Genomic DNA, 22,956 nt, shown 5'->3' on the forward strand with positions numbered 1-22,956 from the left:
TATAGAACACTTGCAAGTAAGTGTTAAAACTTACTGTTAATTTGCTTACTATTACTCATCCAAAAATGTAAAAATGATCTCTTTACAAAACTTTTTATTTACAAATAAGAAAGGTTTATTCTTTCCTTTTTTCCTTATTCTTTCAATTGCCTTAAGAATGTGAGTGAAATCAGTTTTTGTTTTCAAAACTTGACCAAAGACTGTTCTTGAAGAATATTAATTCGGTAGAGCTCACCCTAAAGATGTTTTCTGGCTGTACTGCTGCTGGAATCTGCTACATACCAACACCATCCCTCTCCCATCTAGTATGTCCTATTTCCCAGAGAGAACCTGAACTATAAAACTCTTACATAAAGAAAACTTTATTATATCGTTCTTATTTAAGATAAAAATCTGCCTAGTTCTAGATTTCTGCCTTAGAAATGCTGTTACAAAGTGAAACAACCAGGAACACTATTACAACTGAGATGACAGAACTAAGCATATCAATCAGCAAGATCACACAGATCAGAGCAGTGTGTCAACCCTGATCTTTCTCCCCATACTACTAATCCATCCCATAGTGGTCAGCTCACAATCATCCAATGTAAAGGATCACTGCTTTCCTACACAGCTAGAACTCCTGAGGGCACAATGTCTCATTTGTGTTTCATGGTCTATAGGCATCGAGTAGATCTCAGCTATTTAATAAGGCAGTAGCTCCAGACCCACGAGCCTTTACTCACTTCAGCACAACACCAGGCTTTCAAGAATAAGTTGGCACCTCCACAGAGCAGCACTTGTGCCATCTGGGCAAACACCAACCCCTCTGCACCACATTCCTCTGCACAGTCTGGATCTGACTCAACAGAAGCACTGAAATCAGATCACAGAAATTCTGTAAGGTGAAGACAGATACAGTATTCCCAAGCAATTCACTATAGCACACAGAACAGAGAATAGGTTCAAAGTATATGCAACATTTTATTGAAAAAATACGAATGTTCTGTACATAAAGTACAACTCAATGGGCTTGACAAAATCTCCAGAGACTTATTGGTTAATAAAGGTCATCTTTTCTTCCTTTTCCTCTAAGAACAAAGCATACAATGAAGCAGCAGGTCCCTCATACTTGTGCAAATGCAATCCCATCACTGTGCGTGTAGCACAGCACTTGGCTCTGCACACGGGACTCCAGCACGTTCAATGTACTTTGATGGATGGTCTGCAAGAAATTTAAAGCATGGAGGAACTGCACAGGACTGGTCCTTCAATCAACTGATGATTCAAAATTTATTACGAGATCTCTGTATTCCTAAGCAGCCTTGCGTATCCATTATTTCTGACAAATAAATACAAAAATAAATAGGGATCTGGCCTCACAGAACCTCAAGTCTCAGAAGCAACACAATTTGTAGCAAGCTACATACATAATTCCAACTATATCAACATAATTTATTTAAATCTCTATCAATAAATGTATTAAAAGTATAAATTCTTATCCAATACTGAGAGTTTAGTTCTGGAAATAAACCCAGAAGAAAAAAAAAAAAAAGCTTTTTTCAGTTCTCTTACAATTTAGTGTGCTCTTAGAAAATGCTTTATAGCTGAACTTCAGCAGAAACTAGCTGCTATATAATGTTATTCTATTCCCCAAACCTAATATAAAAAGCTTTTAAAATCTTTTTACAGTAACTGGCTTTCACGTCCTAACTTTACATACAGTTACTAAAAATACTGCACATGGCAGTGGTGTCCAAAAACAGGTTTAATGGTAAAACTACATGCACAAATGCTGGAGTATCAAAGCAGAAACTGAATAACGTGGCAGCTTCACAATTAAATTATGTTGCTAATTGGATGGTGTAACAACACTTTAACCCCAAAAGATATGTAAATTGCAAACGGAAAGACAATGAACAGAACTGGATGAGGAGAAAGTTAGGCAGAAAAACCTTTTCTTCTTCTCCAATTAAAACTGGAATGTCCGTTATCACCAATAAGGTAAATGTAGGCCAGCGTTAGAAATTTGCACTAAATCAGGAGTAAATTGTGATGACTTCTCGTCCACCTCCTCTGACAAGTAATACTCTCTCCAGACCCTCCGTCAAGACTTCAAGAAACTCCATGTCTGTTTCAGGAAAGTCAAGGACAAAGAAGTGTTAAAATCAGAATGCACAGTGATTAGCCTCCCCCCTTCCAGAACTGTAGTAAAACATTGGATTCAGAATGTTACAGGCAACGAAAAACCAGAACTCTGAGCAGTCCTTTTAAGTTTATACTTATTTCAACCCAGGACTCAATTTGATACACCTGTATTCATCCTTCTAAATGTAGATAAGGTGGCAATAGGACTGAGTTAGGGAACTCTTATAATATAAACTTTAGGAGTTTTTTGAAAGCAAGACTCTTTCACTTCCCCAGCAAAATGATCTGAGCACCAGGACACACAGACATTTCCTCTCACTTGTTGTTTGTGAATACTGCATGCTGTTTGGTCACAAGGGCTCAGCCTCTCTAGGGATGGCTGGAGGAGGAAGTAGCATCACCCAAAGTTACCCAGAGCCTCAAGTTCAAAATCTCTCCTGCAGCTGTAGCAGCTGTGCTTGAAACAACCTTATGCTGTGGAGTGTTTTTCTCTCTTCTTCAGCCAGCAAGCTGTTGTGTGCCAACTGTTACCACTGTTTCCCTCCAGAGTCAGGAGAAAACTACAATCATTTGGTCTGTGATTCACAACTCAATACATATACGATACACATATTTTTGGCACAGTTCAAAGAAAGGCTTGCTAACATGAAAGTACAAACCAAGGCTGAAGAGAAGCAATGGACAGAAAACTAGAATGCCAGGAGGCTTTGCAGATTGCAATCCCCAGCTCTGGCCTTGCTTAGAGGCACGGTGCAAGTATTCTTCTAGGTATCTAAATACTGTAGGTTTGAATTTTAATTGTACCAGAGCATTGCATTCACAGCTAAACTTCCAAATTCTGTTGTGAGAGAATATACCTGAGATATGCCCTCTCTATCAGCACTTCCTGCTCACTCAAGTTCAGACACTGTCCTGAATTCAGAGCACTGACTACTGTGAATGCCTCCTTAAACATCTGCTACATCCACTATTGAGAATTAATCTCCAAAGTCAGCACTGTAGACTTCATTCCCTGATGCAGGCCCCAGCATCTAAATGACACTGTCCATATGCCTTTCAGAATTAGCTTTTGCTCCTTCCCTAGAACATGTTAAGTGTTGTCAAACTGTTGACCCTTTTCTCTAGTGATAAAACAATCACAATGAATTGCATGTTGTTGCACAAGCAAGACTTGCAAGGACTTGGTAAATTACGTTAAATAAGAATCAAGACAACACTGATTTCAAATCTACAAGGCTTTCAGAGCAAATTCTACTTTAAGCAACTACTACGTTGCAGCCCCAAGCAAGTACTCTCCACTCAGTGGAAACTGTCATTTCTTACAGTCTGACATTTGTGTCAAAACAACTTCAAGAACACACATTAAAGAAAACGTTTGCATGTGGACCAGGCCTTGACTGAAAGGATACAGTTCTCATCACCATCAGTGTTCTTGGGAGGACCAGGCATATTCAGGAGAACGAGTCTGGCATCATGGGATCTATTAACAATAACTTCGTTCAGCTTCACTGCTGTGTGCATCCTTCGGACATTAGATTGGTTCCTGCAGAAAAGCACATTTGGACTTCCTGTTAGAAACATGCATGAAAAACAGAATGTCCAAGAAGTCCTTAAAAGCATACCTTAAGGTCTCCTTAATACCCCGTTCAGTGTCAACTCAACCAACAGTACATTTCTTCAAATAATGACACAGATACTAAAAAGATCTCACAAAGTCCTTCAGATACTGCCAGCCCATCCATCTTAAGATCCCTGGAGTTAGGTCTCCAAGTGTTGAAGTTATGCTGCTCTTTGGGAAGCACGTTTTATAAAGATCTAGAGCTCTCACAAGAAGCTGAAAACACATTCGCCCGAGGGGACGTGCTCTTTGACCATGGGTGCTTCTGACTGCAAAGTCTTCACTTTTGGCAGCCTCCTCTAGATCCCCTCCTGTGGCAGCACAGACCTCCCATGGCTCAGTACCAGAACACCAGTTTTCTCAGATTCATCAGAATGAAGGCACAGGAGGGCAGCATTGTGTTCCATCCATGCTCTCTGTGAGTGGACTTGTCCTTTTGTGTGGAACAGCATTTGACATCTCCAGAAAAAGCCTGGTTTGCTACAGCTTCCTACACTACGAATGGCTGGATGCATGCCTGCTTATGGGACTTTACTGGTGTTTAATAAAGATTTTAACCTTTACCTCAGTTTGACACTAATCAACCTCTCTGCCTGGTTATTTGCAAAAAAAGCCCTATGATCTGATCTTTAAAATCACAATCATGCTTTCAAATCTGATCAGCCACTTGATTCAGAAATTGTGGCAGACAAGAAAATAGGTGCAGAATGACCTTACAAGCCTGCTCTTTCAGAATCCTGGCACACAATTAATTCTGTACATAGGCACATTATCAGTTTATCAGAATATATCACCACAAAATAACATCAATTCACGCAGGAATAGAACTGGAAAGTATCCGTTAGGAATTCTGAGTCAGGAACTGTTTCCTTCCTACAGGAAATCAGTTATTATTTTGGTACTGAAAAAGGGAAAGCAAAACAGAAATAGACTGACAAAAAGGCAAATATATTTCCAGTTTTGAGGATTCTAGGATTTCCCACTTGTTTTGTTTCTTCATTTTAATGCATTAAAACAAGGTATTAGTAGACAGACTGAATACGAACACGCAGTTTTCCTGATTCAGTTTTACACATTATGAGTTAAAAAGCCTTTAGTAACCTTGCTGCTCTTCCAAATATTTAGTTTTGCAAGAAGTATTTTATATATACAGAAAATAGAAGATGCAATAGTATGATTAATATTAGTTATACTAACAGCAGTCTATCCACTTCAAATTACTCCTGTTATTTCAAGTTCCTATTTAACATAGAGCAAGGACATGCTCTGTCTTCACCATGTCAGCTTCAGGAAGCCACAGACAACACAGAGAGGCACCAGATTATGTTTACAGGAAGTGTGGAAGAAACCAGCACCAGAAACAATGCACTGCTATTAACTATATATAGTTGATATATATAGTTTTAGAAAAGTAATGGAAAATTAAAGGTTTGGTATTCTATGAAGTGACATTCAAAACTTGCATCTTTCCAGTGATGTGAAGGTGTAGACTATGAGAAAAGGTTTTTTGTTATTGTTCTGTTTGTTTGTTTTTTAAAGGGTCCAGAGACTGCCAGAAATAACAACATAGCAGTGTTGAGGAAGGATCCACAGTTTGTGAGACACTTTGCTTAAGAAAAAAGGTTCAGACCTGTAATTGTTTGGTTTTTCTCCATGATTTGTCAGCATCACTTACAATTTGTTACGTGTTATTTATGATGATAGTTAGCTTACGTGGCTAATCCTGCTCCCTTTAAAACCATTGCTAAGACTGCTTAAACCTAACTCATTTTCTGTTCTTTCCTTCCATAATTGCATAGATTTTTCCTGCTCTTAGTTGAGATAACAAAGCGTTCCCTCAATCACCTTAAGGCACTTCTACGTTAAATAACAAACTTACAAGTTTTCCCACTCTCTGAAAGCATGGAAGAGGAAAAAGTACAGGCAGTTAACACCAAATTCAGCAGAATTTCTACAGTATACGAACTATATATGATTTCACCCTAGAGCAGATTTGATTCCTCACTGCTTTATTGCCAAGAAAAATCTGTAATTTCGTCAAGTATGCAAAGCTGGTGGGATGAACTCTTCATGCAAGATGCAATACATCAAGAGATCACAGGATATTAACATATTTCTATACTAAGCCATCATGAGCTTTACTTCTAGCTATTCAGGTGGTGCACACCAAGTAACACTAAAATGGTTGTTGTATGTCCATACTCTTTCAACAATAAATTCATCTTAAAGGGTTTTAATCACAAACATATTCTATTCAGTCACTCATCATCCTCACAGCCTCTTCCTTGCTGTATTAAACATCCATATTTGATATCAGGTCAGTGAAGTTATCAGCCTTTTATTAATTGCCATTAGATCCGTGAAATTATCAGTCTGTTTCTTTGAGAGTGTGTTTTGTTAATGTATTTGGGAGGCAGGAGGAAAGAATAGGTTTTAATATCTCTGGTTCAGAATTGACTGTATCAAGTAAAATACTGAGGCATGTGTGCCAGATTTCATATGTTAGAAATTTCTCTGGATGCTAACTGCTGTCTTTTCTGTAGTCAGGTTCAATGTTTCCTGTCCAAGTCTAAACCAAGGATTAGAAGGGAAACATGATGAACTCTCAGCACAACTAGACTTTCGGGAGGTGCAAACCATTGACTCTGACAAGACTCACGGTTTAATGCTGATGAGATCTCTAAAGCTCCCCACAGCGCTGCCTCGGTTCCGCTTCTCTGCATCACATTTCTCTTTTGTCCAGGTCATCTGAATGTTCTCAGGCACAGTGTCCCCCTCATCTTCTTCATCTGAGTACAAGCTTTCCAGACGTGCTATTGAATGTCTGTCCTTTACTAGCTGAGCCTAGAGGGCACGTGAACAACAAGGTGAACTCAGAGTTTGTTTTACCATTTACAGTTCTTTCTAAGCAATGAAAGACTTTTTGTTCTATTGCATCTTTTATTATGTGCAGTCAACTTAGTGCCTAGTACAGCTCAGTACTAAATGCCTGCCCTAACTAAAAATCCTACATAACCTGACTTTAAACTACTTAGATGATTGTGAGCCGTGCAGAATTCAGTCTAACGGATGCCTGTATCTATACAACAGAAAAGAAAAAAAAGACTCTCCATCTCAGATCATGACATGATCTGAAACAACCAGTGTTTGACACAAAACTGATGACAAAAAGTTGGACAAATGCATGCACAAAACTAAGACTGAATACTTTGAAGGCTAACAATCCAACCTACAGTGAAGCTTCCAGAAGGAAAATGGATTATTCTATAAACTGAGACAAGCCTCAGACATTCCACACAAAGCAAAATAAAAGTCAAAATTGGGTTCAGACTTACATCCTCACATCACTGAGCATCATCTGCATTGCAAACAGGAACAACATAAATTGTTTCTGCAGCATATATGCTGGCATTGTTTTTTCCTAAAACAGATGATTTCTAACATGGGTTTGCATGTGCAGCAAGGCTATTCAGTGACAACAAGCAATTCTGGGAAACAAAACGCTACACCAAAGGTATTTCCTTTTAACTTTAGAATACAGGAGTTTAATTTAGAAGCAGCTATTATAAAACAGCACCCGGAAGGCACTGCGTCATGCACCTCAGCAGCCCACAGTAATCAACCACAAATGACATACCTCTCTTTCCCGCTCTGTTTTTGTCAGCCTCATTTGCCTCAGCATCTGAGACCTCTGCTCCATCATAAGAGTTCTCTCATAAGTATATGCTGAAATATCACTATTATGCTGCAGAAATAAGAAAAAAATGTTGCTCTAAAGTCATAATCAGACACTATCATTTCCATCATGAAGTGAAAAACAGGCTCAAGTCCCTTACCATTTCTACCACTTCTACCTCTGCCTCTATTCGGAGTTGATAGAGGAAAGTAGCCAAGTCCTTCTTCATCTGGATGCTGTTGTCATCCATCTGAGCCACAGTAAAAATTCTCATCTTGCATTTTCTCCAAACCTGGTGAGGGAACGTGAGTTCTCAATATATTTGATTTAATAACACTGCTTTATGAAATGAGCTTACGAATATAACTACGGTTGTTTATCTCTGCAAACAATGCTACTGGGCCTTTTTTCTTTACAGTAATGCATACTAAAGTAATTGCTAACAAACATTCTTTTTCTAAGCTCCTTACTTTGTGCTGTTTGAGCAGAAAAGGAAGAAGCATCAACATGCCTCCATCATGCACAATCCACCACACATCAATGTTGCCTTCATTGTAACGCTCATGGTTGCTGGGATAGAAAGACACATTTTTGGGAACCAGCAGAGCCAGATGGGCTGCAGTTGTGCAACGAACAGTACCTGCCAAGAGGGGAAAGAACAAACAGTTATCTCCAATTCTGCCAGAGTCATCTATAGTAAAAAAAAAACAGCCAAACAAAAAAAAAACAACACTCAATAAGCAAATGTCAGTAAACTACAAAAGTTATCACTTACATAAAGAAAAGTACATAATGGGAGGCTTACACAGACAGATCAGACAAATGACACAGCTAAGATAAAATAGACTTACAGGAACACAAGCCCTATTTCATGTCTGAAATAAAGGCTGTGATCTTCAAAGCTAAATACAAGGAAGAAGCAGATGTTCTAATTTGTCTGTTAAGTAGTTGGATATCTGAGACAACAGAATGACAGTGACAGGGCAAGGGCAGTGCTAGTTCCCATAGTAAAGATGGCTAGATTAGCACCCGTGGAAAGAGATTATCTAGGTAAAAAAATAATAGTTTGCCACCAAAACAGTATCTCTCAAGTCCATCATTTTGAAGCATTCATTAGAAAGATTAATTGAACTACTAAATCAATCTTTGAAGAACTTTCATAGGCCTCCTTGCTACAATAAATGATATTTCAAATATAAGTCAGTTTTGTAAGAAATCATCTACAGACAACTTGCTTATTGCTTTGCCTGAAAGCATAGCCATACTTTCCCCTGTCTCCTCAATCTCATCAGCTGGTCTCACATGAAAGATTTTAATTCCCTCAGAGCTTAGCCTCACTTGCTGTATTTACATCTTTTGTAACATAAATCCAGCAGACACAACCCCAGCAATACCACGTAGTATATGAGACCACTTTTATTTTTTTAAGACTTAAGCTTTCTTAACTCAACATGAAGTTCATGATCAACAGAAGAAACAAAAACTGTAAAAATAATAATAATAATAATAATAAATTTCACAAAAATTCAGTTAAAATCCCCAGTGTGTAACGTATGTGTAATAATCACCTTGGTGCGCCATCTTTGGTCCCATCAAACCTTCAAAACTCACCTATAAACGTCTTCCATGACCTTGGATCTTCACTTTGCCTCCATCCATACGGCCATCCCAAAACCACAGTATTATGTTTCATGCCACCGAGCCCACAGGACTGGATCAAGTGGGCAATTCCCTCCCGAACTTTATTGGCTACAACTACTTGACAGAATCCTTTCACCTTCTCAATGTCCATCATATTTTTAATAGTCTGGAAGACAGTCAAGGAAAAGCTTCATGTGCAAGAAGAATTCCATGCCTTTGTCTATCATTTGATTACAAAGTACACTCCTGATACATAGGACCACAGGTAAAACACGCCCTAAGGCAAAGTTCAGCTCAATCACTTTCCTTAACAAAACAGAAGAGAAAATGCCCACTCGTATATAATACCTGATGCTAAAGCACACAAAGTTCCCTTCCAAACACAACTTGATACAAAGATACAAGGCAAGCTTCTCTTTTGGGTTTGTGCTATAATCTCTTACTCACAAAAACTGCAGCAGTTAGCAGTATCTGTTCCTACCCCACTTTCCATTTTCTAATCTTAAAACATCCACCTTTTTAAACACACAGTTAATTACCTTCACTTGGATTTCCAGTTTCAGATATCTATATGTAGTTTGATGTGTTGTTATATTCATTTAACGTGTACAAGCACTAAATCCCCACTTGAATCCCACAGACACCCCACACAAGAACTCCCTGCCCTCTATTTGTTTAAAAATTAAACTCGTTCAACCTGTAGGCCTATGAACTCATTTTTCCTTTTTTAACAGTGCTCCTGTACAAAAACCTTTGGGGAAAACAATGATATGCAGATAAGACATGGATGAAAGCAGGCCTATAATGTCAGGTATACACAATGAGAAGGATTAAATCATTTATTAACAATTTTTCAAGACCATCTTTTAATGCTTTTTGAGATAAATTTATCACCATGCAGAAAGAAATACAATGTTTGCTAATTTATAATAATTGAAAGTCACTGAAATGTTTCATGTTATGTCGAGAAACTAAATAGTCATCTTCCTTTCATTAATCAGCATACATAAGCTTCCAGAGTAATTACTTTCTATAAATAAAGACAGTTATATGCAGTTAGGCTTCTTTTACAGGTTGGAAAGCATTCATCCTATATTTTCAAAGAAAACTGACAGCTGAAATGTTTACAAGCTCTTTAACAAACAACTGTAGCACTACTTGGCTCATACTGTATTTCATGGAAGTCTTACTGATATGCTTTTTGCCTTAAAGATTATGAAATTCCTTTAGGGACTGATTTGGCACACTGACCTGTTCAGCAGCCTGGGCTTCTCCATAAGTTTCCAAGAAGTTCCCTTGGATGACTGATCCTATGATAGTCAAACCTTTGCCAGCTTTCAGCTGGGATGCAAACGTTAACAATCTTGGGTATTTTACATGCAAGTCTTCATCAAGTTTCAAAAGTACCAACAACTGAGGCCTGGAAGAAATTGAAAGAGAATTAATTTTTTTATTAATAAATTACAAAGACACTTCTGAAAAACTGCCTCATTCATCACTTTAATTGCACCTGAATATTAACTCTGATAACTACACTCTCTCCCCTCCATTAGGAGGGCTTTAATTAATAATTTATTTCTCTCGATTCAAAGCAGATTTGAGGCACTGAGGGAATTGTATTGTTTTGGCAGTCATAAAACCCATTCATGTACTTAGCTTAAGAGATTTTCATTAGTTTTATTACATGGTTGATTTTTCAAGGCTCTGTTAAGCACAGTTATGGCACGTGCTCTGTGAGAAAGGCTGTCCCTCCAGATCTATCTTGTGCCAAAAGTTTGGGAAATACAAATGTTTTTATCATTCTGCTTTTTGTTCCTTAAGATATTTTTACAGATTAGTTACATTATTCTCTCTCTTAAGCTAAGGTTAAGCAAGTTCAAAAAGACTTACAGACTTTTTTTTTTTTTTTTTTAAAGGGAGATTCCTACTCCTCCTGTTCAGAGCCTGACAAGAGCTGTGCAACACAACTCAGAGGAGAGTTCTGTAATCTGGCTTAACATACAAAGCCAGAGGGAGAAACGTTGGCCTCTCTGTCAGTTTTTAAGCCTCAAATGGTAGCAGTGACTTCTTCATGCTCCCAGCAAATTACAGTAGGCCTCTGGAACTCTGCACGTGGCAATCTTTTAACAGGTTCCACTTCTGAATAGATATTCTGGGCGTTTAAATTCAATCACACAGATCCCCAAAATCTTGCTTGGAATCCAATTTAATGCCTTATGTGTACACAGACAATCAAATCAGTGCAAACTACTCGACTAAAATGAGTACCTCCAGTTCTTTGTGTGTGGAGGACCTTCCTCCAGTCTGAGTAAGGCATATCTCGCAGCACTGAGCGAAAGACCCCGGATACCATCACCCCATTCCTTCTCTGCACTGTGAAGAACACACAGTTTAGCCATCATTCACTTTTATGAGCATTTAAATGCAATCCACAATCTCAACACAGAGAAATTATTACCTTATGAGTTCAGTACTGTGATGCACAGCATGCATCACACGCACATATGTATAGCTATGTGTGATGCGTATCACATGAGCAAAATGCAAATATTTCAGTCAAATGTGTATGACACCACCTTCCTGCATGTAATTGTAATCAACACTCCAGAGGTTTCCCAAGCATAAACAACAGGCATTTCAATATTTGCTAAAATCAGCTTATACAGCGATACCAGCCAGATTTAATCAGACATTAACAGTCTGCCTTCAGCTGTCCTGGGCCCAAAGCAGTTGTTTGTGGTAAACGAAAGGAAAAGTCCCCAACCAGGGTTTCTGCTTCTTGTGACCCACATAAGTAATCAAACCTCTTCAGAGACTTAACAAAACATGTCCCTAAGATTTCAGTGGCTTTCGATTAAAAAAATGAAAAAATTATATATATATTGCTAAGAAAAACCTCTATGTCACTCTCTGGACCGTGCCATTCCTTCATTAACTAAGATACAGGTTGGAGATAGTTAACAAGTAACACAGCCAGTCTTCTTCCTGCCATCTCCTATTCAGTTAATACTTACCCTTGATATTCAATGTACTTGTAAATCATTCCTGCAATTAACATAGCTACCAAAGCATAATACCAAGATGAAATGAACATCAGTGCCAGGCAAATACTCATGCCTAAAAATGAAAGGGCCCTAAAACAAAAAGCAAAGATATTAGTGAGTAGTGGGATAGAAAAGCAAATGCATAAAGAAATTCTAACTTCAATTATTAACTCCCTCCTTTTTCTTTAAACATTCTATGGCTTCCAAAGAATCTCCTATGTCTCCCACAGTTTCAGTATCCCGTTGTAAGAGCAAAACTCATTCCGTTAATTATCTGGGTCAGATCCACTATGAATATTACACTGATGTCCCCTTGTCTAAAACCAATATCCAGAAAAGAGAACATGCCCACAGCTCTCATGGAGAGGATTCTCCTCAGATCCACGCTGTAGATCACAGAGCAGGTGCTGAGCACACTGGACATTTGCTTACCAGTGATAGTATTTAAATCGGGGCCGCCAGTTTGGAGTTCTAAGAAGCGTTTGTACTGCACATGCTAGGTTAACAAAGAGGTAACACATCAAGAAAAACCTGCAGGAACAAACATATAACATCAACAACACTTTTCAGCATACACACTGACAGACTATAACAACATGGATTATTTATTATCGAAGTATGACTACCATTTAGTTTTTATTAGCTGAATGATCAGTATACAGTTCTTAGATCTTCTAATTGGACAAATCAAAACGTATCTACAACATCAGCCCTATCTTTTACAACATTCTGTATTGGAAACAATATTTTTCCAAAGAAAATATGCCCATACTTAAACCACAGAACATTCCAGAACTGAAACAAATAGATTTATATTAAGAGCCACAGGTTAGAGAAATAATAAAAAAGGAACTCGGGCTCCAGTAATTTGTTTTACCAGTTTAGGATATGGTTATGACATACAATCAAATGACTAAAACTCAAACTCATGTTTTCTGTGTTTTGTTTTAGTTCACAGTTTTTTGTTTGTTTTTTTTTTTTACAGTAACCGCCCTGCTTCTTACATTGAGAGAATGGGAGCCACCATGTCAAGGGAAGCAATAAGGATTCCCAGCTCAGCAATTAATGCTGTTAATAGAAGAGCCCATGTTGGTTCACCGTTTGCTTTGCCATGACCAAAAACCTGAAAAAACAGAAACAATTTGCAACTTTCACCATTAGATACCAAGCACATTTTCCATGTATTTCGTAAGTATAAGATAAAAAAAGGCAATCTATTTAGAGAAACTGTAATAATTTTCTTAACACTTTTTTCTCTATCTAAAGAGAAAGGAGTTTCTGTATCTAAAGATAGAATTCTCTATCTAAAGACAGATAGTTCTCTATCTAAAGAAAGGAGTTAACTACAGTGGTTTTCCCTGGTTCATCAAATTAGATGTGAATGTTCACAAAATTACCATATATGTAAATTCAAAGTCCTTTAAAAATATTCCAGTTTTTAACAAAGGAAAACAGAGCATGGAAAAAAAAAAAAATATTGACCTTCATTTGAATGCTGGGAAAACAAATCTTACTTCCAGGAGCATAAAGTCAAATCACTGGCTAGTTACTATGTACAGAGTGTCATTTTTTTATACATGTACCCAGAGGAAAGGAATGATGTTGTCCTTCGCTATCGCCTGCAGCAACCGGGGGGCTCCGGTAAGGCTCTGTAGACCTGCTCCACAGGTAGAAAAGAAGGACCCAATCACAATGACCCACGGAGAGGGCCATGAAAGGGTGCCCACCACTAAGTTCTTGTTCACTGCATCGCCGTACCTGCAGAGAGGAACAGCAAGACACTGACATTTAAAGGAGTATTTTGATAGTCATGTTCAGTTTTCTTGGTCAGTTTGAAAATGTCATGTAAGTATTAACTATCCGATATTCTTTGCAATGGGAAAGATAGAAAGTAGCAAATAATCTTAGTTACTTCTAATACACAGCTAGCAAACATCCACAGCCCAATTTCAGCAATTTGATTTTTTTTATTACACATTATAAAATTCTTATTTCATTGTCAGTATGCAATTTCATACTTGCATTGGGAAAGATCTGCATTTCTTAACAACAACAACAAGATTTTGAAAACACTCAGCACAACCCAGCATCAGACAATTCTACAGGCAGATTTAGTGTTTTTATTTGGTAGGTTGGTTTGTTTGCTGTTCCCTTCAGACTTAATTATATTCACATGTACTTCCCTATTTGTCCACAGGCATGAGACAATCAGTGTGAGAGAAGCCTTAAAAATAAAAAGTACTTGTAGACTCTGGTACTGGACACATCATTATGAGTTAACAGACAAAAATGTTAAATAAATAATCTAAGGGCAGAGTTAACCAAATATTAACCTTTATCCAGTCATGGATGTCTGGTTGGGTTTCTTATTTTGGTTTCTGTGTGAGAAACATACAACTATGGTTTAAAAGTCACCTAGAGGTAAAGGCACAAAAATAGAAAACAATAATTACAGAAGATGGTGGGGGAAAACCAGCACTCCTTGCTAAAAGAAAAAGAAAGTACAGTATTAAAGCAGTAAAGCTTAATGGTTACTTACTTATCTCTTAGGACTACACCTTCTATGCAGGCTCCAAATAACAATACACAACTGAAGTCTTGAGTACAGATCGTGCTAAGGAAGCAGGATTTATTTAGACATGGCAGATGAAAGCTAGAAAGTATTGGGAAAAGTTCACTATCTGCCTCTGTCCTAAAGCATCTGAACTACACTATTTCCACTGGTGAGTAAATTAACATCCCACTGCTCATATATACTTTCTAATACAAGCGACAAACAGTTACTGTTCTAAGTTTCAATTTTTAAATAATACTGCTTGAAGTGTTACAATAAAGATGATAACCTTCTAGGAAGTAACTTGCATGTAAATATCAATTTAATCTACAACTATAGAACAGAAAATAATATTAAAATACTTTTTCCTGCTTCTCCTCTTGTGTCTGAAGATATTTTGAACAGATGGCAAACAATAACAGACGGCACTTTCTCCTGTTGTGATCTCTGAGGGCATTCACATCACCAATAAGTCTTTGAATATTTATTTTGTTATTAAACTCTACTATTTCTGCACTGGGAAGTGTAACATAATTCAATTTTCCTGGCTCTAGCATTCCAGGAAAGGTTTTGATCTGGTGCCTGAAATGTAGATGTTTAAATCATAAGCTCTACTTCCATCTCTGAAACACAATTAAAAAATACAAAGTATAAGAAAAGAAGAAACACTGTTTTCTCCTAGAAATTATGTGCAAGCTTTCCACTGGGTGGTGTAATAATATTTACATGTGAATTTACATTCTGAATGAAAATAACACTAAAGCTTGGCCACACTGGTTTAATAGGTATTACACTCAGAGGAAATATTTTTATTGCTGTTGGCTGTTTGGGTTTTTTGTGGTTTTTTTTGTTTGTTTGTTTAAGTACAAGCTCAGTTCCAGTAATAACATATGGAAAAGTCAGCTCCTAAAAAGCTGGGATCCTGACTTGCAAGGTCTGGCAAAAAACAGTTTCAAAACAGCAGAAGATCCAGAAGAAGCACCTCTGCAGCCAAGCACCCCTTGGGGGCATTTATTCAGAAAGCTCTTAAAATTTTATTTTGAAGGTCTTACCATTAGTGTTTTTTGGTGGTGGTGGTTTATCATTTTGGGGTTTTGTTTGTTTGCTTGGGTTGGGAGCTTAGAGGGATGGGTTGTCTGTTTTTTTTCAGAAAGTCTCCTATCCTGATAAATTGGGGCTTAGGAAATCGATGGCCAGCTGAAGCTGAAAGACATCCCTCTAGCAGGAAAAAAGATTTTTAAGAAGACAGCTTTTCCTAAGCAAAGCTCCCATGGCTCCATACACGGAGCCCGAGATCTTCAACTGGAACAAAGGCTGTTCCTGTGACCACACTCAGCACCTAGAAATCCAGATTGAGGGACATCCTCATCATTTGCAAATAAAGTGCTCTGTTCTCACTGGAAATTATGAGTCATTCACAGCAACACAGAGCTTACTACTGAGTACAGTCATTGTAAAACTTCCACACCTGCCAGCAGGGGATGTACTAAACAACTAGACTAGTTTGTCTTGTCTTAAAGTGCTCAACAAAGCATACACTACTTTAAGTCACTCAAACCAAAAAGACATTAAAGGACCTGAAATTTATGATTTCTGTGGATGAAGCTTTCTCTCATCAGTCCACTACATCCTAAGAAAAATATGAATTTGTGTTTGTATAGTCTGAAAAGCCACAAACAATTATGTAGCAAAGAAAAGCAACTAAAATACAAAAGAACAAAACAAAACACACAAAAAAAAAAGGAGTTGGAAAACCATAGGATAGCAATTTAGCTTCCAGACTAAGAACTTATTTTGTGTTGGAGACCAATCATACTCACACTAATTTAGTCACCTGAAAGCAGTTCCACAAATCAGATACATAAGCACTCATGTGAGTCACTAGCAATGCACCAGGACTGTACTGACTTTAAAAGGATACACACTAATGACGTGGTGACAATAGCAAGAATTGTTCCAACAGGAATGGATTTTTGTGCATCTTTGAGGTCCCCTGATCTGTTTGAACCAGCCATGATGCCTGAAAATACATTACGGACATAAGATCAAGGTTAGAGACCCACAGTGTCCCTTTCCCTAATATTCTCACCTGTCACTGATGGGAAGAAGATGCCAACGAGCACCATGAATGAAGTAGATATATCCGAAAGCACATACAGATGAAAGTTGCTCTTCTGGCCTGCTACATCAACAGAGGGATGATGTGCTTTCTCCAGTATCTCTCCTTTCTCCAAATAATTGCTCCACAAGTTGTCTTCAGCATCATCATCACACCACAAAAAAGTAAAGCATATTTCAGTTCAGACTTGTTCTCACTGCAGTGAATCTACTACTGAAGATTACAAATGTAATTCATTCAATTCACTGAACAACACGAATTAAGACACGCAAGTTACGGGAAAGAAAATTTCTATTTCATGTTTTCAAAAACAAAACAAGATGAAGACATACATGCAAATGGTCAACACAAATCTAAGCACATTTTATCCTCTAAAATTACCACATGTAACTTTCTTTTAACTTCATACCAATTTTAATCCCCAGAAATACACTAAGCCTTTTTAATGGGTAACTATCTCCATATACACACAACTGCAAATTAACAGCAGCAATATTTATCAGAGATCTGGATTTACACTGGTTTGTTCTTTAGATAGGGGAAAGCATATGGAATTATGCTGGACTATTTTTGCACAAGTTATATATTTTTGTATTTTTAGAAGCCACACCTTTTAAAATGCCACTAGCAGCTCCTGGAATGCCTGCTATCTCCGTAACATTGTTCAGTAGAAAATATTCATCACAGTTCTCAGTGGTTAAGTTTGTATTGTGGCAGAAGTTCTCCCAAAGCTTAGAGGCCACGGTGATATTATCCTTAACTATGGTTTTGGCACAAACATCAAACTGATCTCTTATCAAAGTCCTGTTGCCCAACATGCAAATTCTGGAAGGAAAATGTAAAAAACAGCGTTATTATACAGCACCTACAATATGAAATCTGCCTTTCTCCATCACCCCCCTTTCCATCATGGAAGCTTCAAGTGGCTCTGGTTTTCTACATTATTTCTCAGCTTCAAAAAGATGGTGGTAGCAGGAAGAAGACGATGCATCTGTTTAGCTTGAAGGTTGGATGTTTCCACCAATTTTGGGAGATGTGCAAAATTGTGATTTAATGAATTTGGCAACAGGGATCAATTTACATTAAATAAGGAAAGGGAAACATTAAGCAACATTTTCATTTTAACAGAACTGTAGGAATGGAAGATACTAAGAGTATCTGAAGATACTGTGAAAGGAGTTATACCAGTTTCTGAGCAGCAGCACTTAAGTGATTTTTGACATTTTAGCTTCAGAATTAGAAGTATACAATTCAGTCACAATAAGCAAACGTTCTTCTTGTCAGAAGATAATATTTATCTTTCCTGGAATCATCCAGTGCCTGTTATAATTCACCTCACCACCTAACTTTATTCCAGCATTCCAGATTTTTAACACACATCTCTAAAGACAGTTCCACAGACAGTGTGATACAACATAAATAACAGCCTGCTGCCATTGAAGTTTATTCAGCCTCTCTTCCCATTGCCATAAAATGCTCACTGAGAGCAGGGCAGGCATGAAAATTTACTATTTTCTGCCATTTTAGTAAGTTGTATTAGTTCACAGATCTCAAGCACTCAAGCCAAGAAAATGGAAGACACAAGGCCACTTCTTTAGGATTTAGAGCCTTGGCCTCCTGTATAAAAGATAAGCACAATATCCAGTTATTGCCATAAAAGAAAAAGGACTACAGCCCAATGAAGGGTGACAGGGAGTACATTCAAGAACAATACAAAGATAATGAGGGGAGGTGAAGACACTATTTTTTTACAGCTGTGAACCTGCCATTGTTGTACATTACTATAATCTTTGGGCCCTAAATATCTCAAGGGAGCACTTGAGGGTTGCGACTGCTCAGTCACAACACTGAAATGTAGATAATTATGCAGCCTCAACTCCTCTATTTCCATATTCCATCTCCTGCCAGCAATATCAGGAAATACTGTTTGCATTTCTGGTAAAACACATGCATACACATTATTGCTGCTTCAGCTCTGAGTTTAAGAATCCTTATCACAAGCTTAACAAGCCAAGGGACATACTTCCAGAGCAGAGCTTCTCTTGCAGTAAACTCAACTACTTTCAAATTAAAGGGAAGCTCCACTGGAGCTTCAGCATGAACTCATCATACCTCCCTCATTCCCAAGAGATGCTCTACTTCTGAGGGAGCAACTGCAATACACCACCAGTTTCCAACCACAAAGGCAGCACATCGTTTCTTACTGGCCAGGGGAAAATGGAGCTGCCACGCTCTTCCTTGTTGAGGAGGATTGCATAAATTCTTGCCTGAAAGTAACTCAATAGCTGTAGGCTAAGATACTGGATTGTCTTTGTGGGAAGCAGAGAAACATCAACCTCCATCAATCTTGTACACAAACAGTACAATCTAGTTCTATTGAAACAGTTAAGGAATGTGACAATATTTTAGCCCAAGGAATTTCTATTCCATAAGCTCTGCATATACTATACAAGTATATATTACTATATACAGCTAAAAAATAATCTGAAATGATTCACAAAAAAGAAACTTTGACAATGTATTAGGATAAAGTTTTAAGTAACTTCTATTGAATCCCATCTTCCAAACCTGTAGTCAAAGCTATACCCCACCAAGGAAGAAATATTACTCACGGAAATTCAGGTGGATCAAAGATGGACTTGATAGCTCCAGCATAAATGGATAATATGGATATTACTACGCAGGCCAAGAAGAGGGAAGCAAATTTGTTAACATATTTCACACCTACAAAGACCACCACTGCCATTAAGATGAGGAATACAGTTCCATACACCCTCATGTTGTTTAGCATAGCACTGGATGCATCATGGGCACCGGATGGATAAAAAATTGCTGCTTGTGGCACAATATATGTCTGAAATAAGAAGAAAGCAAGCTGAAGGAGCACAGAAACAGAACTCTGTCTATACTACTGTAGTGATCTTGTTCCCATACCAAAAATGTTTATCACTGCAGCATGCTCTTCACCAGGAACCATCCTTGAGTTTACAGGAAAAAAAATCGAAGGCTACTAACCCTATTTCAGTAGGGCAACTGAGCCAACATTATCAATGATGAGCATGGGTCTTTAATTTAGTCACACTTTCACCCATGTTTTCAGTAGACTTTGCATTCTAGATATCGATAGTGTGTGTAACTTTAAAAGGTCAACACTGACCATAGTGAATTAGAGACCTTCCGGTCTGATTTGTGAATGTGTATGCAAATATGGGACAAGAATACTGCAGTATTTTCTGCCAGCTGTCTTAAAATCATGACAATTCCAGTATTACTCACCAATAAAATCTCAATGGCACCAAGAATGTACATCGCTCCTGCAAATGTTGTTCCCAAATAAAAGCACAGCCCTACAGCTCCACCAAACTCTGGGCCTAATGACCTGGATATCATGAAATAGGAGCCACCAGCTATGAAACAAGAGATGTGAGAGTAAAATCGTCATTTCTTGATTACTACAACAACAAAAATGTACAAAACTATAGTGCATATCTGCTTTTCTAAGGTTTCAATTAAACCAATTTTTTATCAGTACAGTGATAAATAAAATCAAATATTTTGCCTAATTGATACTGAAGAGGGATACTAGGTATTAATTCAGGCTCTGTATCCTGATTTAATTAAATGTATCTGGAATAAATCATGTTAATAGCTTACAGCAACATTTTTTTCCACTAATGAGAAGCATCAGACTACACTTACCTGGAACAACACCATTTGTAGCAATAGCACTCATTGATATGGTTGTCAGCATAGTCTGCAAAAACAAGAAAAAGGAATTAATAGTGTCAACAACATATCCAAATTTTAACTTATTCCTTGTTAGAGTAAACCTCCCACAATATTTCTATTTATTATACCTTGACAGGTCATTATCTGAAAGAAAACAAGAGTTAGCAGGAATTTAATCATCGTGCTGTTAAGGCTTTTGCCTGAGAAATGCCTGTTGTATCAGGTCAAGCAATGGCTGTCTGCAGACAAAGCACAGTAACAGAACAGGCGTCCCTCCCTTCACAGAGCTGGAATTCTGGCAGAGGCTTCTGCAGCAAGGCAGGCAGTCTGAGACAGACAGAAAAAAACTGTTTGCAGAACCAACGCCACTTTTTTTTTTTTTTTTTTTTTTACTGTATCTACACTAGAAATAGTTGGACAGTTTAGAAATATTATCACACATACATTAAAAATAAAAATCACATGCCTATCAAACAAAGCAGGAGAGCCTAGCATAAATCTGGCTTTTCACTACACATACATCTACAAAGAAGCCTCCCCAAGTTTCTTGACAGTTTCACAGGGGTTACATGCCAGGCATTGTTTTAGCTATATACTTACACAGCAGCAGCAGAGTAATACAATCAGGAAGGACTGAAGAACACCAGCCATTCCTACCATCCAAGTCAGCCGAAGGAAGAGAATAACCCCAAAAATGTTCTGCATGCAAGGTAAATACACTCCCATCAGGGTGCCCATGCTGGGTGACTGGAAAAAAAAAAAAAGTACATAGCATTCATTACCTGGAATTATTCAAAGCACAGGTAACCAAGATTATACAACTTCAGTTTCTCAAATGACACAAATCCGAGAAACGTAAGGGAGATGTACACCAATTACTACTGTCCTCCACTTCCACAAAAGCAAACTGCTAATACTGAAACCCAGCAATTTAAAAACAAATTCACATCTATCCTATGAGAACAAGCTGAGAGAGCTGGGGCTGACCTCATTAGCAGCCCTCCAGTACCTGATCAGTGCCTATAGGAAAGCTGGGGAGGGACTTTTTGAATGGGCATGTAGTGGATGAGAGGAAATGGTTTTAGACTGACAGAGGGTAGATTTAGCCTAGATATTAGGAAGAAATTTTAGACTGTGAGGACGGTGACACTGGAACAGGTTGCCCAGAGGGGTTGTGAATGCCCCTTCCCTGGAAGCATTCAAGGCCAGGCTGGATGGGGCTTTGAGCAACCTGGAGTACAGGGAGGTGTCCCTGCCCACAGCAGGGGGGTTGGAACTGGATGATCTTAAAGGTCTCTTCCAACCCAAACCATTCTATGGTTCTATGATCTTCACATTTGCAATCATATTCAGCATTTAACAAGAGTTATTAAGAGTTATTATTAAGAGTTATTAAAAATACATTTTTAGATATTTTATCGTAGAACCACAGAATGTTTATGATGAAACCAGGTGAGGGCTACAGATTCACAGTAGGGTAGATCCTATCTTACTCCTAGAATTCAAAACATAATTTTGTGTTATAAGTACAAGAGATTTTGAAGCAATGTAGAGAAATGCATAACGTATTTTTTTCATTCTGTGTATTTTACAGAATCAGTGATCAGAATTAGAATCAGTGATTCTACCTTTCTTCTGCTTAAATCATTTTAGCATCAGACTCTGAATTACTTTTGACAGTGACTGAGAAAATGTAAATTACTCAGGTGACTTCACAGGAACTTCACATTGCTGGCATCTGACACAGTATCTTACAGAATTCTCTTTGCCTAAATAGTTACTTTCAGGGGACAGTCAGATCCCAAACAATGATATCAAAGCGTTGCTGGTAAGGATTTTATTTCAAGGAATAGAAGTGTTTCCTCCATTGGCACATCTGACACTCACAGAAATTCAGAGTCCCAAAGTGCTGTGGTTTTCTGCCAACGTTTTCCACTGCTTCCATTTCCTAAGGTCTTCTTTTATGTTTAAAATTACAAAGAATGCAGAAACATGGGGGAATAGAGAGTAGACTTCTAAATACCTCTCAATTTTCATACTTTTTCCTATAAACAAACTTGAATTCCTAAACATATTACAGATGAGTAGCATCTAAGGAAACCCATGAACAATTGTCTGAACTACAAGGATGTTAAAAGGAACTACTGACTCAATTTTTTGAAGTAAGCTTCGAACTCCCTCAGTGACTAAAGTTAATCAGATCAATCAGTTTCCCCATACATGCTGTAACTTGTGTGAACCTCTTGACCACATGCTGATGGTCTGCAATGGACATACCACTGAGACCTACCAGAATGGGGCAAGAGAGCTGTTACTCAGCAGCTCCAGTGCCACACTACAAAGAAGTCCCTAAAACTTCGACTGCCATGTGTACAAAAATTACCATTTTACAGAACTAAAAGCTGTGCTATGATTATGTGTAAGGATGGAAGGAATTGTCATCTTCTG

General features: G+C 37.9%; 1 protein-coding gene across 2 annotated transcripts in view; it reads right to left on the minus strand.

The window, feature by feature from the left end:
* Positions 1-943: 943 nt before the first annotated feature.
* Positions 944-22,956, minus strand: part of SLC12A4 (solute carrier family 12 member 4) — a 45,862-nt gene continuing 23,849 nt past the window's right edge. For both annotated transcript variants that reach the window (XM_042876911.1, XM_042876912.1), the window contains exons 4-24: positions 21,109-21,255; positions 20,479-20,533; positions 20,056-20,186; positions 19,392-19,633; positions 17,390-17,604; positions 16,750-16,914; positions 16,582-16,680; positions 14,646-14,703; positions 13,690-13,864; positions 13,111-13,229; positions 12,539-12,637; positions 12,077-12,196; positions 11,331-11,435; positions 10,314-10,482; positions 9,033-9,228; positions 7,892-8,061; positions 7,582-7,713; positions 7,383-7,490; positions 6,405-6,589; positions 3,537-3,670; positions 944-2,110 (exon numbers count right to left, since the gene is read on the minus strand). In XM_042876911.1, coding sequence (XP_042732845.1) covers positions 2,019-2,110; positions 3,537-3,670; positions 6,405-6,589; positions 7,383-7,490; positions 7,582-7,713; positions 7,892-8,061; positions 9,033-9,228; positions 10,314-10,482; positions 11,331-11,435; positions 12,077-12,196; positions 12,539-12,637; positions 13,111-13,229; positions 13,690-13,864; positions 14,646-14,703; positions 16,582-16,680; positions 16,750-16,914; positions 17,390-17,604; positions 19,392-19,633; positions 20,056-20,186; positions 20,479-20,533; positions 21,109-21,255 — 2,916 coding nt within the window. In that variant the 3' untranslated portion in view covers positions 944-2,018. The remainder of the gene's footprint in view (positions 2,111-3,536; positions 3,671-6,404; positions 6,590-7,382; positions 7,491-7,581; positions 7,714-7,891; positions 8,062-9,032; positions 9,229-10,313; positions 10,483-11,330; positions 11,436-12,076; positions 12,197-12,538; positions 12,638-13,110; positions 13,230-13,689; positions 13,865-14,645; positions 14,704-16,581; positions 16,681-16,749; positions 16,915-17,389; positions 17,605-19,391; positions 19,634-20,055; positions 20,187-20,478; positions 20,534-21,108; positions 21,256-22,956) is intronic.

This window comes from Lagopus leucura, unplaced genomic scaffold (genome assembly GCF_019238085.1).
Source record: "Lagopus leucura isolate 7727_CA_CO unplaced genomic scaffold, USGS_WTPT01 Super-Scaffold_100017, whole genome shotgun sequence".
In the NCBI taxonomy this organism is placed as follows: Eukaryota; Metazoa; Chordata; class Aves; order Galliformes; family Phasianidae; genus Lagopus; species Lagopus leucura.